At 33.8% G+C, this 17,536-nt stretch overlaps 1 protein-coding gene across 1 annotated transcript in view; it reads left to right on the forward strand.

Annotated features, from left to right (window-relative positions):
• The window catches only part of TTC3 (tetratricopeptide repeat domain 3), a gene marked incomplete in the record, with an annotated part of 69,752 nt that overhangs the window by 34,833 nt on the left and 17,383 nt on the right, over nt 1-17,536 (forward strand). Inside the window, 13 exon segments of the mRNA XM_015826204.1 lie at nt 665-791; nt 3,225-3,344; nt 3,474-3,575; nt 4,343-4,435; nt 5,398-5,459; nt 6,317-6,435; nt 6,543-6,860; nt 8,499-8,768; nt 9,567-9,613; nt 11,566-11,619; nt 12,807-12,883; nt 13,869-14,024; nt 15,187-16,054. Coding sequence (XP_015681690.1) covers nt 665-791; nt 3,225-3,344; nt 3,474-3,575; nt 4,343-4,435; nt 5,398-5,459; nt 6,317-6,435; nt 6,543-6,860; nt 8,499-8,768; nt 9,567-9,613; nt 11,566-11,619; nt 12,807-12,883; nt 13,869-14,024; nt 15,187-16,054 — 2,413 coding nt within the window.

The following is a 17,536-nucleotide window of genomic DNA, read 5'->3' on the forward strand; positions in this document are numbered from 1 at the left end:
AGGAGAATTAATTCATTATCTCTTGTCACTGCAAAAAGGATTAGCCAGAGAGCTGGCAGCTTAGCAGTACAGTGGATATAGAAAGATAAATAACTTCAGAATTTTTTCCACCTTTAATATACCATATAAGCAGTACAATTCAACTGAAAAACAAACTGAAATCATTTAGGGGGGGAAATAAAAATAAAAAAACTTAGAATAACGTGGTTGCATAAGTGTTTATTCCCCAAATCCTGACATTTTAACGGGTGTGCAGTCTTTCTATATGTACTGTAACAGTTATCACATTCCGGAAGCCTATCCTATAAAAGGACTGGAAAAGTATGTTTAGATTGCACTGAATCTTTGATTTTCAAGGGAAGTGGAATCTATTTGCCTTAATTTTCTTCCTTTTAATTGCTTTATGAATATTTTTTCTGAATTTATACTACACACTAAATCACAATCCAGCCAACTACAATTTAGCTAGGAAGTTAAGTGAACACAGTCTACCTTGTAAACTTATGTATCCAGAGTATTGTGCAAACTCACAAAACTGTAAAAGGATTAAATTATGGTTAAATATATATACATTAATAACTGTTAAGAGGATAGGGAGAAAAATAGTGACATGTAATTTTTTTTTATAATTGTATAAACTATGAGTCTTTCCATATGCATGTAGATTTTCTGAGGCTCTAGACCAATTCATGAAATCAAAAACTATGGTTAATCTTAAGATTGTACCTGGAGTACTGACATGGCCTACAACTTCAGTAGTTATCAAAGAAACAAGATCAGAAACATTACAAGTAAGTCATAATGTTGTTTTGTACTTTTTATTGAACTTTTATTTCCATAAGCCATCTTACATGGTGCCTTTCCAGAATATATTTCTCATTATGACAATTGCAGATGAACAGAAGAGCTGTTATTCATTTTCGGTGGAGGCATGGATGATTTTAGCTATCCATTTCAGGAGGCAAGACCTTTAGAAATTGTTTTTACCTTTCAAAAGGATTTGTATTACTTCTATTGCTTGAGTTGCTGAGTCTGCAGAGTTCACACGTGTTCTTAAAAATGTCTTCTTCCTCTCCTGCTTCTTGTCAAAATAAGCTTGCAAAAATTGTGCCTAAATATAGGCAATGCACTGCTGAATTATTTGTGTGGTTGGTAGACTGATGCTGTCTAGGTAACATTAATCAAACAAACAGCAACAATGATACCATGATGTTGATGCTGATAAGGAATTGTCACTGCAGATGGAGAAGAGATAATAGGGTGGTTAGAGTGGAGACTGCTCCCTCAGGAGTGAAAGTGTAAAGAATGGTTACTGAAGCTGCACCTTCCAGTATCTGTATCTGTACAAGCAGGTGGTTTCCACAAGACAAACATTTGGATAAAACTCAGTTTCCTGTGCTGTTTCTTCTTTCAGTTCCCCCAATGACTTATCCCAAATTTCTCCCCTGAATTTCCCTCTAAGGCAGGGGTGTCAAACTGCCAGCCCATGGGCCCAATGCGTCATGGCGAAACCGCGCCACCCCATTGACAGCAATGGAAAAGTCGCGACACATCACATGACATTGCGAGTTTGACACCCCTGGTCTAGGGAAAAATGGCGTTGCTTTATTTATATGAGACCCACATTATAATAACTTGGCTTGCTTATTCAGGATTAAAAGAGAGATATGTCTACAAAATTCTGGAAACGTGGATTTTTTAGAAGTACTCGGTCATAAATGATAATGATTTTTGAATGTGCAAACGGATGGTGAGGTTATGGGAACAAGTGAATTATGTACATAATGTTAGAGATGGTAGGGAAAATATTACATGTGCTTGTAGTTATTGCAAGAAGTTATTTTAAATATTTCCGTTTCTTTTATCTTTTTTTCTTTTTGCTCTTTGTATTTGTGTTTTATTTATATCCCAGCTTTATTATTTTCATAAGCAATTCAAGGCAGCAGACTTATCAAATACTTCCTCCTCCTCCAATTTTCCCCACAACCCTATGAGGTGAGTTGGGCTGAGAGAGAGTGACTGGCCCAAGATCACCAGCTGGCTTTCCTGGCTAAAGTGGAACTAGAACTCACAGTCTCCCATTTTCTAGCCTGGTGCCTTAGCCCACTAGAGCAGGGGTAGGCAACCTTGGCTCTTTTATGACTCATGGACTTCAACTCCCAGAATTCCTGAGCCAGCCATGCTGAGGGGAAAAGGAGAGGTTTCTAAGCTGAGCCCATGCAGGCTCAGGAATTCTGGGAGTTGAAGTCCATGAGTCATAAAAGAGCCAAGGTTGCCTACCCCTGACTAGAGCAAACTGGCTATTTCTTTTTTCTTTCTGATTTCAGATTGTATTATCTTTTAGTATTGTTAAAGTCCTCAATAAACATATTTTTTTAAAAAAAGAACTGTACAAGGCATTGCCTCTGGCCCTGAAGATTTAAGACTTTTCAAGGGCAATAGATATTCCCTGACCATGGTGCTATCAATCTCATTCTTTAATCATACTTCATATTGTTCTTCATAGGCTGGCAGAGTCTTTCCTTCTTATTGAAGAAGCCTGTGTCAAATGAGTAGTTCTGTCTTGTCTTTGTTATCTAATAGCATTCTGATAATCTTATCTGGGCATATTTGTCTTTCAAATAAACCCAAATCATTTAGTTGGTTAATAGTAAAAAAAACCCCAGCATTTTAAATTAGGGTCAGAGGGAATTCCTACATATTGTAAAATATTTCCTATGCACAATAAATTAGCACTTATTAGCTTAGGAATAGGATGGATATGTTGACAATTATTTTAAAAAATGATGCTTTAAGTGTCTTTAACTTGATTTAGTTGATAACTTCACTGAGAAAATGCTTCTTAAAACATCATGGTACTGTTTTTAGTACAGAAGGCATCTTGCATTGTTTTAATACAGCTGAAAGCCTTGAGTCAATCTTAACTGGCAGTACAATTACTAGTAGAAAAATTCAGACATACTGATTTCACTAATTGGTGAAAAAAGGTCTCTATACTGAAAAGTGAAATTAAAATATTCAATCTTTCACTTAATGTGTTATTTTTATGGTACTGTGTATTTAACAAATATATTTTTGGACTTTTAAGTGTGATGTACATAGATGTTGTTCTTTTGCCTTAAATATAGTCTTTCAAAATTGTTCTTAAGCTTAGCAGTGCTTAACAATATATAATCTCCAGTGAACAAGTGACAGTATTTAATTTTGATTTTTTTGGGTCATAGGCTGTATTGGAAGATTGTATTACAGAATGCAAGTTTCCCCCAAAACCAGATGCAGTATGTCGTTACCAGCAATGCCAAGCACATAAAGTCAAAATATATTTTAATGACCCGGATTTCAAGGTAAGTATTATATTTTAATAATGTTGTCTCTTTGTTTAGACATTTTTGCAAAACATATTACTTTTCTAGTACTATTTATTCGTGCTTTGCCATATTTTTGCAGGGTTAATATTTTTCTCCAAATTTCAGGGTTTTATACGTATTGCCTGCTGTAAACGGTGTATAGTAGAATTTCATTTAAGCTGCTGGAAAAAAATGAAAGCTACAAGATACTGTGATAAAAATGATAAGGTAATGTATTGAAATTCTCTTCTTTGTGAATGTTGCTTAGTCTTTTATTGAACTGAATGGAATTTCATAACTTAGGCATGCTTGATTTGCATCTGTATGATCATTATTTGTTGTATCATCGAGATGCTTTCATCCATAATAAGGAAAATTCATGGGTTCAGGGTTATATAGGTTTTAGGTCATTTAAAGAATGTAAGGGAATCTTTTTTTTTTCTATTCAGCCATATTTGATTCGTGGAGACAAGTCCCTGCAGTTTTTTTGGCAAGGTTTTTTGGAATACGTTGCCACTGCCTCTTTCCTTGGGCTGAGAAAGAGTGACTGGCCTAAGGTCACCTAGCTAGCTTTGTTCCTAAAATGGAATTAACATTCACAATCTCCCACTTTCTAGCCTGAAACTTTAACCACTACATATAGCATTATAGGAGAAAGAATTATTTCTTGTACAACTGTATTTTGTTTAGTTTGCAAAATAACCTAATAAATTTTAGTTAACCTGAACTCAGTCAGAGTTATGATGTCTTTGAATTCAAGTTGATAAGAGTGATAATAAAAACATGGATCCATTCATGATATAGTAAATATTCAGCAATAATAAATATATAAATTGATATTTAAAAGGAAACTGAAGCAAAATAATAAAATAATGTCATATCTATGTCATTTATACAACGCTTAAATTCAGTGTAAATTCAAAAGTAATATGTTAAGTCCACAAATTTTGCAATGAAATCCTGTCCACAGATAAATTTTCTCCTAACGTCCACAGGATATTCTTCAACAGATGTGTTTCACTCCAGATTGTTCTGGTCTTATTTCTAAAATCACTGTCTTCAGTTCTTCTGGTATTGTGAAATGTGAAGTAAGTATTAATAAAATATAGGGGGTTTTTTTAAAAAAAATTCTTTCAGTGGAATCAAAATGCTGAGATATTATTTTGCGGCAGACAAAAAATTTGGATTTAGTTATATGTGCTTGTTGTACCAGTTATGAATAAAAGGATCCGAGAATGTACATTTCAGAGTTCTCCTGCTTTCTCCAAAGTAGAAAGTTCCTTCCTTCCTGTTAATATCCAAGGCAGTTGGAGAATTCATGCTGAGCAGAGGAGCAATAAAAAAGAAGAAATACATACACTTGTAGTTTGCCCCAGTCACTTAAATACAGATCAAAGAGTCTGTGGTACTAGACTTCAAGCTAGCTATTCTTTGGGAAGAATAGTTTAAAAGCTTAGGTTGTTGCTAAAAAATTATACAGGTGGGTTTTGTATGTATCCTGCCATTCCAATGGATGAATTCCTTAAAAAGGTAGTTCTTGCACAGGCATATGCCTATCCACCCTTTTGTGTGCATGTAAAATACATGCAAACATAAAAACCCACTTTAAATGTCCTCTAAACAAAACCACTTATCAAAACTGTTGATATGCAAAACCTCTTATTATGTCTAACAAGCTTGGTGAGTGTTTTTTCCCAACTGCAGAGTTGGAGAAAAAACTCTGATGCAAAAGCATCGATAATAAGGCCATCATTAATGAAGGCTACCTGTATAACAATATTTTCAGCTAATTTTGATAGTCAAGAAAAATTGATGGATGAGATGCAGAACACTGATAACACTGAAATTAAAAGAATCTGCTGAATAGCTATATTGTAACATTGAATAAAATAACGTATAATTTACAATTAAATAATATTTGTGGTCTTAGTAAAGCATATTAATATGAATTAATCTAACAGCATAGCAGCATCTCCTTCATTTTAAAAATCACAATAACATAATATGAAAGAAAAGGAATGTTTGAAGCTGGCATTTTTTGCTTCCCTAGTTTGAACATAAAATAATAATCAAGAATCTTCCAAGGCCTGTTCTGAAGCAGAAATGCTCAAGGTAAGTTTCAAAACTCTTCAGGTAACAGTTTTTTTAAATAACATATTCCCAGTAATAAAAGATGAACTACCAACTGAAAAATGCTATTTCTTAGAATGGGATACACAAAGATATTGCTGATGATTTGACTGTGATAACTGCGATTATTTGATTTCTTATCCTCCAGCTTTGAGTGACCTAGCAAGGTTAATAGAACTTCTCTAAGCCACTTTGAGTTGATGAGTAATAATATTCAAAAGTTTCTAAGCCCTGTACAAATCAGCATTTATCGACTTTTTAATTTTTAATTGGATTTATGTTTGGAAAAGAATATTGGTTTTGAATGGGACATAGTACTGTAAATACAATCAGTAGTCATACAAATTTGTGACTTCTATTAATGATTATTAACATTAGAATAATTACTTAATCATATTTAATTCTGTTGATTGTAATAGAGCTTCGTGGGAATGATGCCGTTATAGTTGGTATTTTTGGAATTTTATATATTTCATTAAACTTATATTAGTTGTGTAAATCTTAAATATCTATATTAGCCCATATTAGGCTACAGACAATTACCCAGGTTATTAAAGTTCATTTACCTTTTAATTAATAAATGATGACAATTTTTAATATTTAAAGATTATATCATCTACTTGTCAAAGTACTTCCGAATTTCATCTTCACTGAGAGCTGTCCATATGTCTGTTGCACTCACATAGTTCTTTGGCTAGCTTCTCTTTGCTTTGTTGAACAGCAGTTGTGCCAGAGACTTTATGTATTTCAAGCATTCATGGTTTTGACTTTTCACTGGTGAGTTATAAGCCTATATTGTTTAATGTCTTGTAAGGCTCGGTCTTAATTGTTTGCATCAGTTTTAGGAAATTACAAGTAAAACAGGAGAAAAAACTAAGAAGAAAATTTATAAAAGAAGCAGTCTCCTTCAGAAATCTTCACAGCAGTAACATTGTGGCAAAAGATGATAGCTTTAAAGGTATGTGAATATAGATCTTTCTTTTGAGAATATCTGCAAATATCTATGTATTGATGCCCTGTTTGTATCACCAAAGTTTTGCCATCACAGTATTTGCTTTATCTTAGGAAATACTCCAAATAATTTTTTTGTTGAGGATACAGTCCTGCAACTTATTGGACGGTATACAGTGAATATACAAGATGGTATACGTGATGTCTTCAAACTTCTGATTGAATTGCTATCTTGGTGGGTACTTAGTGAAGAGGATTATGCACTCTTTTCAACAAGTTGTCTACCGTCGGCTGAAATAATGGACCAGCTCATAAGCTTTTTAATTGCTAAAAATGATAGAGTGAAGACAAGAATTTTTGTACATGTTGTAAGTGAACTTGAAGAAGTGGATCCTAAGCTACATGACTGGATGAAACATCTTGACAATAATGGTATGGTCATGTTTTCTATAGTCCTGTAATTCCTTTATTATTTCATTCTAGGACTATATATATAGCTCATGGAATTTAGGAATGAGGTTTGTTTACCTTAAAGAAGAGACTTGTCTTAGCTGTTGTAACCTGGAACTATTCGTACTAATTCTGATCTGCAAATTCTCTTATGCTTTATTCTTAATGAAAGTTAAGATTATTATAGGTAGTCCCCAATTTACAATCATTTGCTTAGTGACCTTCAAAGTAACAACGGCACTGAAAAAAGTGACTTATGACTGTTTTTCACACCTACGGCTGTTGCAGCATCCCCATGTCACAAGATCAAAATTTGGATGCTTGGCAACTGGTTTGTATTTATGACAGTTGCACTGTTCTGGGGTCACGTGATTGCCTTTTGCGATCTTCTGACAAGCAAAGTCAATGGGGAGGCCAGATTCGCTTAACAACCATATTACTAACAGGTACAGTGATAAACTTAACAACTGTGGCAAGTTCATAAAATGAGACAAAGTTTACTTAACAACTATCTCGCTTAGCAACACAGATGTTGGGCTCAATTTTGATGTTAACTCTAAGACTACCTGTATTTAAATATAGAAAGAAAAGGCTATATGGATCTTGAAAAGGTATTCTCTTGGTGGGCAGCCTAGTAGTAATCTGCACTGAGACCTGCAGCAAAGTAAAGTGCCGATTGTACCAGAGGCATATGGAGATAACCCAGCACAACTTTCAAAGCAGCCACATGGGCCTTGCAAGGGTGCAACTGCTGGAGTGTGTCAAAGAAAGGAGCTTTCCACTAATTTGCTTTGTGAAGTGACTCTTAAAAGCTTTCAAAAGCCTAATGTAGTGATTTAGGGTAAATATGTACATTTATTATAGCTGATAAAAAAGTATACCCTAAAAAGAAATAGTACCTTAAAATCAGTCACATTAAATTTAGAATGTATCTTGGCTGCCAATTTTTTCTTTTTTAAGTTTCTTGTCAGAAATTATTTTTAATTTGCTCATTATAATATGCTACTCACAGTGGCATGATTTCAATAGTTTTAAGAATAGTCTTCTATATAGATTTTTAATTTGTTATGGCAATGCAGCATCAGGAGCTAGATGGAAATTGTCACATTTGTTTTGCACTGCTGATTTTGTTTCTCCTCTAAAATCTATGCCATTTTTATTATGACTAATCAAAACCAGAACGTTTCCAGAAACTATATGTAAATTAAAATTATTTTATTTACTTTGTAGAATACAGCATGTACAGTATCTGCATCATAATTAACTTCTATTTCAAAAGGGCAAATTATTTTTTCTAATTGAAGGTTTTTATTATTTTTTTCTATCTCTTTAGGAAAAAGAGTGGTGCAAAAGTAAAATACAATAGTAATATGAAAATAACAATTAATGTATTGTTCTCTAATATAGCAATGTGCTCCCCAAAGAGTATTCAAAAATATTTAAACACTTCCCAAAATAATAAGTAGGTTATCACTCTCACACACCCAAACACATACACACAGAAAGAAAGAGAGAGATAGAGAGAGAAAGAAATGTAAACCAGAGGATAAATGATAATCTTCACATGAAGCTTATTAGTACTACTATGCTATTATTATTATTATTTCTATTATTTTTCAGGTTTAAAAGCTACTGAATTTTTTCTCTCGGAATATATAACTCTCATTCTACAGATTGATTTTAATTCAGTAGCAGTTCTCTGGAATGAGAAATATGGTATTAAACTCAGCAGAACATTCACCTGCTTATCTGAAGATACACATGAAATAATAAAATACATAGAAGAGTTGTCACTTACGGAAGTTCGCTGCTTATTGTGGTTATTAGAAGAAAATAGACAGTGTTTCCCATTTCTTCATCAATGTTTAGATGACTATTTTGATAACCTGGGTAAGTGTGCAAGGATGCATAAAAGGCATTCTATGAAATATTTGTCACCAGTTTGAAAGAAATCCCAAAAAATAACTTGTCAGAAAGGAATAGCTGATTTTTCAGGTAATGTCAGCTTTGCAACATAGTCCAGACAGGGGGCACACACAGGCGTGCTAACTCTACCTTTACTGTAAGATTAACAAAATCTTGGAAGTCTGAAAGTACCCCCCTCCTATCACTCACTTTTACTCTCCCAAACACGAGGGAAGGTCCCTTCTGAGAAACATTCAGTGGCCCTCTTCTTTTGGCCTCACATTTCATTTATCAGACCATTGCTTAGGCTGTGGCTTTTCCTCCCAAGATCATTCCCACATAACATTACCAATAGTAATGTTTTGGGTGAGGGATAGATTGTGTACAGGTATAGAGATTAGGCAAACTACAGCAATGTATAGATAATGTTGGGTATATAAAGTATCAGCACGTCTGTGATAGAAGTTTATTTTGATTATACCCTTAACTATGATTTAGTTGTATGTTTGTTGTGTATATAATGGCAGGTTTGCTGATTTATTAATTTCTGTACTCATTGGCATGAAGAATCCCGTCTTTAGGCCTATTTTGTATATTGTATTGAAATTATTGTTTGTCTTTTATTCACTTATTTGAATAACTGTTGAATTCTGACTATAAAAGCATACCTGCTATCTGAGTGGAGTGAGTCCTGGAATTTAGATTTTTTTTTAAGAATACTTCATAGTGTGTTATGTTTTTTGTGTATTTTCTTACAATAAATAAAATTTATTTTTTAAATAGATAATCCTTTTATTGTGTTAAAGAAGGAATATACTGAAACTACTTCAGTAAGTTTGCTTTTTCTGTTTATCTCGGTTGCAATTAAAATGTGAATGAATTAATAATTCTAGAATTTAGAAGAAATAGACAATGTTAATCTTCCTATTAATTTTAGATTTACATTGCATGTATTATTGACAGCTAATCTCATATTAATATTAGCCAATAAATTTCAAAGCAAATAAAATACATTATTTAAATATATTTTAAGCTTGGTGATAGTATGTGTCAAAAACAATTCATATAGCCCTCAGCTGATTTCGTACGTTTGTCCACTGACAAAGAAATGATCCAGTCTATAATTTTAATGCTAGGCTTTTTTGAAATGTGTTTTTCTGGATTTTTTTGTTGTTATTCTGTCTCTCGCTGTTAAAATAAATTTACCATTAAAATTATAGACTGATCATTTGTTTGCCAGTGGGCAAATGTATAAATCAGCAGGGGATCAAATATTTTTTCCCTCATTGTAGCTCTAACTCTTTTTCTCAAAAACTGACATTTTCTGAGGCATACATTAACATGGAGGATAGTCACATGTGTTCAAAGTTAAAATATCAGAAGCATCCCATTTTTTATTAAGCCTTTTTTTCCTTTAGTATTTATCCTGTCCTCAAAATTTCTTTTCCATTAGTGTTTATTATATAGTTAGGTTACATTCATAGTTGTGTTCTATTTGTATCTATAGTACTGCTAACCATAGGTAGTTGTGATCTGGATATTCATATTATTTTGAGCCTTGTTTTAAAATTGGATTATGCTTAGTACTACAATTACTCTTTATAAAATATAATAAATTTTATATAAAAATTGCTTTTGGAAATTGGAAGTGTCCTCTCTGACCTTTGCAAAAGGGAGCCTTTATATTGGATGGGAAATCTCATATTTTGGCTAGAAGTAGCTCTTAACGTCTTCTTCAATTTGTGGAGGAAGATGCAGGGAGTGATTTTTCCCAGCTGCCTGGGGGAAAAAATTGCAGAAGGAGAATTCATTTTATGGGCTAGGTTTCATTCTATGCCCATTCTATTCTATTAGCACATGTTGTGTGTGAGAGCCTTGTTTCCGTTTTCATTGGTAGCACCATGTATTCAGGCTAAGGCTTAATACTGAAAAGGAATAAATATGAAATTGGGAAATGTTACATTTGCGCTTAATTTTGTAGAGGCAGAGATTATATAATGTACAGTTATTTCACACAGTTTTGCAATGCTATATAACTAGCATATTTTTTAACATGAAATTATACTGCCATAGTACTGCTAACGTGAACTAGATACTGCTCTCCGATTTGGGTTAGTCAAAATAGTATTTCCTGAAATTTGCATTTAAACATTTAGCAAATTGCTTTTTGTTTGTTTGTTTGTTTATTTATTTACTTATTGTCATTGTATGTGCGTACATAGTATACATATACAACGAAATTTACTTGACACCCAAAAACCAAGTCCCACACACATAATCCCCAACACACTCTCCCCCCCCCAATCCCCACCCCTAAAACCCCCCGGATGATCCAGATACATTGATAATTGTTTGAAATTCCTAGATGTAATAAATTAGAAAGGAGGGAGGATGCTAATGTACTTGTGTTTACCTTATGGGAGTCGAAGAGCATTTGATGGGCCACTCTGGGAACAGAATGCTGGAAGCTGGGCCTTTGGCCTGATTCAGCACCATTCATACATATATATTCAAGGTTTCCGTTTTCTTATTTACACAATAAAGATCCAGTATCCTGGGTCTGTTTATTTCTCATATGTAATTGCAATGTTTTGACATTGCAAAAGACATGATCACTGGTTGTTTTTTCATTATTGTTCAGTACTGAGGCCTATAATGTTCCCAACAATTCCTAATTTTTTAAAACAACCATTAGTCTGAAAAAAGAGCATGGTTTTTCCCCCATATAATACATTGGTATAACGTGGTTAATACTAAACATTAAATTTCTTTTTTCTTTTAGAATAATGCTATCAAAGTTAAAAACAAAAACCGGAAAAAGGCAAAAGAATCCAAGGTAAATAATTGTAAAATACATCCACAATATTAAATCTAACAAATATCATTTGTTTTGCTTTCTTTACATTTCTTTCTGCTTAGTGGTTGGAGACCATTTTTGTATGTTTTGTTTTGTTTCAAAAACAATGTGTAGTGGTACCGAGGTACTCGGCTGCTTTAAAATTTGTTGAATTGGGTACTCGACACATTTTGAAGCAAAAATCTTGTCCCGGTAGTCATCTTTCTCCTGTTACTTGATGCGCAAGATAGAACTTGCTTGCAATGGCTGCCTCGTAACTTACTACTCTTTCCGACTGAAATAAAGGGTCACATAGTAAGTCTTGTGGTTTGCTCGGTACCTGTTGTTTTCAGTACTCGTCACACCTCCCAGAACGAATCCCAGATGAGTACCAAGGTACTACTATGTCCTTATTTCAATACTTCCAAAAAATATTTAGCTCTGATCTTATGACGAAACTCAATTTTTGACTGTTTAGGATTTTAAGAATATAAGGAAAAAATCCAGCTAATTAAAAATTCATATTAATATATTTGTTTAAAAATACGTGTTATAGAGTACTTTCAGAGAAAAAAAATATTTTAAAGATATTTCCAAAATGTTGGCAGAAGATATCATGTTAAATGGGCATTTCTATCTGATGCAAAAAAACCCTTTGACTTTTAAATATTTTTTTATATTCTAATTGAAATGGAATTTAATGTAATAACTTGAACACTGTTAATGTGACTTATGAAAGTGCTCAGAAATATCCATCATAAAGAAATCGTACTCAGAAGGGTAAATGTGTTAATGTTACATTGATGTATTAGATTATATAATTTTACAATCTACTTCATAAGACATGAAAGCTTAAATCATAATTCATTTGATAAACAAATCTTGGCTAGATCAAAGCAAACAAAGCAATTCTAATTGGATTTTATTCATCAATAATCATCAGGATAATATCTGAAAAATTCAGTGCAAAAGGAACAACAATTGGCATTTAAAAAAATGTATATCTGTATACATTTCTCAAAATGTATTTTGAGAAATAAATATTTTTGACCAATTCTGTGGATATAAAATACTATTTCTTACTCATGTGTTCAAAAGTGTTTGTGATATTCAAGTAAGCCTAGTCAATTCTAATTATAGTTTTCCTGGTTTTTATTTTTAAACAAGTTTTTCTGTTCTTAATTTAGGCTATTTTAGTTGTATCTGGTGGAGTTGGTACAGTAACTCAAGAAGAAGACAATATATTTTCTGAAGAATATACATTGTAAGTTGTAGTGCATGAAAATGAACTCTTCAAAAATCTAACCTTAATTAGATTCAGATAAATAATTTTCTTTGTGGGAACTATATACTGTATGTGTTCATAATCTTTCTTTAAAGCATCTAAAACAGTGGCTCCCAACCTTTTCTATACCCCACACCCCTAGAACGCTTCTGATATATTCTCGCATCCCTTACAAAAGTTCAAAATAATGGCAACGAATTATGCATATAAACTATAATTTTGAAAAACCAAGTTTTCGCACCCCCTGGAATATCGTCTCGCACCCCCGGTTGGGAACCCCTGATCTAAAATATACAGCGCCATACCCAATGTAAGACAGAAACATTTTTGGCTCAAAATATCCCATTTCATGTGCAGTTGTTCCCCTTTGACAGTGAAAAGCTCTTTGATTAGTAAAAACTTCCCTAAGAAGGAAAAGATATGAGGCAACTTTTATTAATATTCTGCTTCCTTTTGGAAACCACTTAGGACTTGAATAGAGAATAATGAATGAGGGAGGGGGATCAACAAATATTGCTTCCTTTACTATTTTGCTAAGGGAAATTTATGCTGGATCAAACAGTTCTTCACTGTTGGAGAGGCACCAGAAAATACAATCAAATCATTATTTCTTAATTCTTGTACCTTGTGGAAAGTCTTACACACAATTCCATTAGCATCCCACACAAGTATTGTGAAAGAATCCTGCTCTAGTTAGTTTGTAAAAGGACATGCAAAAAAGGATTTTATTCCACCATTGAAATGGAAAGATGCATGTGTCTTTTCTAGTTAGTGCTCATAATGTAATTGTACATTGGAGTTCAGATTAATTTGCAACTAGTATAATATACTATTGGCTTATTTTCATTTTGTCATACTGAGAATTCTTACTGTAGTGGTCTGATTGAGTAATTTAACTTTAAACCATTTAGACACCATGGTTTATAGTACATTATTTTTCACATAGATGTTTTTTTCTCAACAGAAGTTTTATGAATCCACATGAGCCTTTTAGAATCCCAGATGATCTTCATGAACAAGTTATGATATTTGAAGCGTTGTGTAATACTGCTTCTTCTAACAACGGTTATCAGAGAATTTTGGACAATTACCCAGATCCAACATGTGAAAGTTTATATGAGTATGTTCTTATTTTCTTGTTTTAGTTGAGTTTAGTTATTAAACAAAAAGGTTGGAGAAAGAGTTCAATTGAATTACAATTAATTGTTACAAGTTAACCCATTTGTGGTTTTACTAAATTAATGAAGAGATGTTCCTGTCTAAACCTTCTATTGAAGCCTCCCAAGGATGTTTCAAATGTGCCTTACTTTTTTTAAAAAAGCAGAGCAATGGATTGTTATATGGCTGATCAAAGTTAGCTTTTAAGATCATACATTATTGGGAATCCTTTGGAAATTTTTATTTCTTGTATGCTGCCTTTCTGAGATGGTTTTTTTCCCCTGTTTTCCTTTATGTCTATCCAGTTACTGTTTGCATTAAATTATTTTTTGCTGGGAATTCTTTTTCAATTGCCAGAAAAGTATTTATCCTGACTATGTTTACCTGTTGTAGGTTGGTACCAATATATGAAAATATCTATTGCTCTCCAGAGATTTAATACAAAGTTTGTTAATTGCCTTAAGTTGCAAGTTGTCTTTATAGGACAGGTTGCATTGTATTGGCCTCAAACATTGAGTTTTGTTTACAGTTCTCTTTTGACCAAAGTGTGCACTAGCTATATGGGAAGGGAAGTGGGGCAGTCTCGGAAGACTACTTCCTTGAAATTTGTGCATGTTTGTTTAACAGTTAAAATGAGCCACACATTTATAACAGTTCTTTTCAAATGTGTGGGTATTTCAGGATGCATTCAGACAATACTGTAGTATCAAGAAAAACTGTCCAACTTCTCCCACAATGTGTGATATTTGGAAAGCCCTATAGTGTTTAATACAAAATGACATAAAGTCTATTTTCTAATTTGTAGATATTTTTATATTTCAAACTGGAATTCTTAAGATTGTCACACTGTGTTACTCTTGTAAAAATGAGCATTTAAAAAGCAAATCAAGTGACTTTATGGCTGCATCATTCCTATAGCAAATAATTTTTTTTGGGCCTCCATCTATTTGAATAACATGCAATATTTCTGAATGCAATTCTTTTGGAATATAAGAATGAGAGATTTTTTTCATTTCTTACCTAAATGCCATCTGTTCTAGACACTTTGAGCAATCTTAATTGCATATATACAGATTATGAATGCTTATTTTGGTATTAAAATTATATTTTGATTACTTTCACAGCTATTTTTCTCAAATCTTGGAAGAACATGGTCCCATGGAAATTGATAATCCATTATTAGTTGGGGAATATGAAGATTTTCCCACAGACACTCGTAGGATAGTGGAGAATGCTGGTGGTCTAAAATCTTTTCTTCTCGGATCTCTACGTTTTGTTATGGTGGATGATCTTATTGGATTGATGAAACATGCAGTTATGCTGCAGGAAAATGTAGAACTCGTTGAAATTGATGAAAACATTAAAAATCAAGAAAATTATTCAGAGAGCCTATACTGTCAAGAAAACAATTTCCATAGCAAATCCAGTTTAAACCCAACTGCTAGGGAATTTAAGCCTGTCTCTTTTATTAATAAGCCTTATATTCCAACATCTACAAATAATTTAGAGTATGTGACTACTAGCCATTCCTCATTTAGTCCTTTTGCTTCCTCACATTCCTTGTCTAGTCAGACAACTGACACTGGACTGGTGGCAAGTGTATCTTTGTCTCCAACTGTATCTGATGATCATACAATATTTCTGAATGAGAGACTATCTCCAGTTTTTCCTCAAGTGCCATTTATTCCAGATATTTCTGAGCAAACCAATTATATATATGCAGATTATAATGCTTATCTTGATACTGATTCAGAAGAAGCAACACATAGCAAGTGTAATGTTGATAAATTTATCACAGCTGATCAAGTACATACATTTCAGAACATTCCTTGCACAGCAATGAAATTGGACATTCACACTTGCAAAGATAATCCTGGCCAGATTGAGAATCATTGTTGTAATGATGCTGAATGCAGTTCTGTTACCAAAATAAAAACAGAGAATAAATCTCTAGCAAGAAACAATCCCCGTTCAAGGATGATTGCTATACAGGTGAGAAAAATACATTAGTCTATGTTGTGCATATTAACGAACTAATAATTTTTTCCTTTTTTAGATTTGACTACTTAATGTATATACTGTTCAGCAGAGGTCCCCAACCTTTTGGGCACCAGGGACTGGTTCCCTGGAGAGAGGTCTTTCCGCGGACCGGAGGGGGCGTGATTTTGTGTGCTGCCTGCACCTCGCGGATGGGACTTTGCTTGTTTGTGCGGACCAGTTGCTGGCATGCCGTGGGCCGGTACCAGTCCACAGACCGGGGGTTGAGGGACCCCTGCTGTACAGTACTACAGTGGTAAAATATATTTAGTTTCAAACTGGCAGCATATTATCACATCGCCAAAATTCTACCAAACTCTTCTAGAATGGCTGTAGTTTGACAGAAACAACATGTGGAATGTTTCGTTTGTTCTGGATTTCATACAAAACAGAATCTGTAAGGATTGGTTCGCACATTATACTGATAGACATCAGTTTGATTTTGATGCATCTCAAATGTAGTGGCTAATTGCATATGCCTAATTACTGAAAAATAAAGTGCAGCTCAAGTAATGGATTTTTGTATTTTGGTGTACATAAGCTGTGTGATTCTGCTTCTAATGCCCTTTGGAAATGATGAGTCAGATCTCAGTGGTGATAGGCCAGAATACAAGGAGATTCAAAAAATGATTTGCCTCACTCGGCTGGTTCTTCCACAGTGAACTTGCATGGTTGCCCCACGCCAGCCAGGACTCATCCGATTACTTCTTCTTCATCAAGAAGCAGTCTGAGAGTGTCTGGCTATTCAGGGGAGCAAGAGGGTTGATTTCCAGAGCTTTCCCTTTCCCAGGAAAGTTTCTTCTGGCTTAGAAACCGTTCTAAGCCTAAAACTGGAGAATCTGCAGGAGCTCTAATGAGATCTTGCTGGCAAGGAGCCCTTCTTCTGGCGGAAATCAAAAATATAAAAGAAGTCAACAAGAACCTTAAGGTATTAGTCAAAAAGGCTTATAAAAATATAAGCTTTTTTGATTAATGTCTTCAGGTTCTTGTTGACTTCTCTTCTGCTCAGTATAATTAAAATGCACCAAAAGCAATAAACATATTTTGTGCTTAGAACAACAACTGCATCTTGGATGTTCAACCTGATAGTTCTCAGTGGCTTGGAATTTCTTAGGTTTGGCTCAGGAAAAATCAGGGATTGTTCCAGGATGAGTAGGAAAAGCTTATCTTGTCTTTCCTCTTCTTCCTCCCCTTTTACCACATGGAATCTGTGCTAAGCCCTCCCACAACCAGTATTGCACCTGATTTTCCTTAACTACCTTAGCCATGGCCAACACACGTGAATTCAGTTATGGCTTATCAACTCAGCCCATACCTCCCAGTGACTTTCTACTATCCCCAATATCTGATGAGAGTGTGGTTTTTTTCCATTGTTTCTCACTTTTGAGAATGAGGACTACTTGTAAAGCCAAGTGACATCTTTCTGGATTATTGTGT

The sequence above is a fragment of the Protobothrops mucrosquamatus genome, unplaced genomic scaffold (assembly GCF_001527695.2).
Source record: "Protobothrops mucrosquamatus isolate PMUCROS unplaced genomic scaffold, P.Mucros_1.0 scaffold_207, whole genome shotgun sequence".
NCBI classification, from domain to species: Eukaryota; Metazoa; Chordata; class Lepidosauria; order Squamata; family Viperidae; genus Protobothrops; species Protobothrops mucrosquamatus.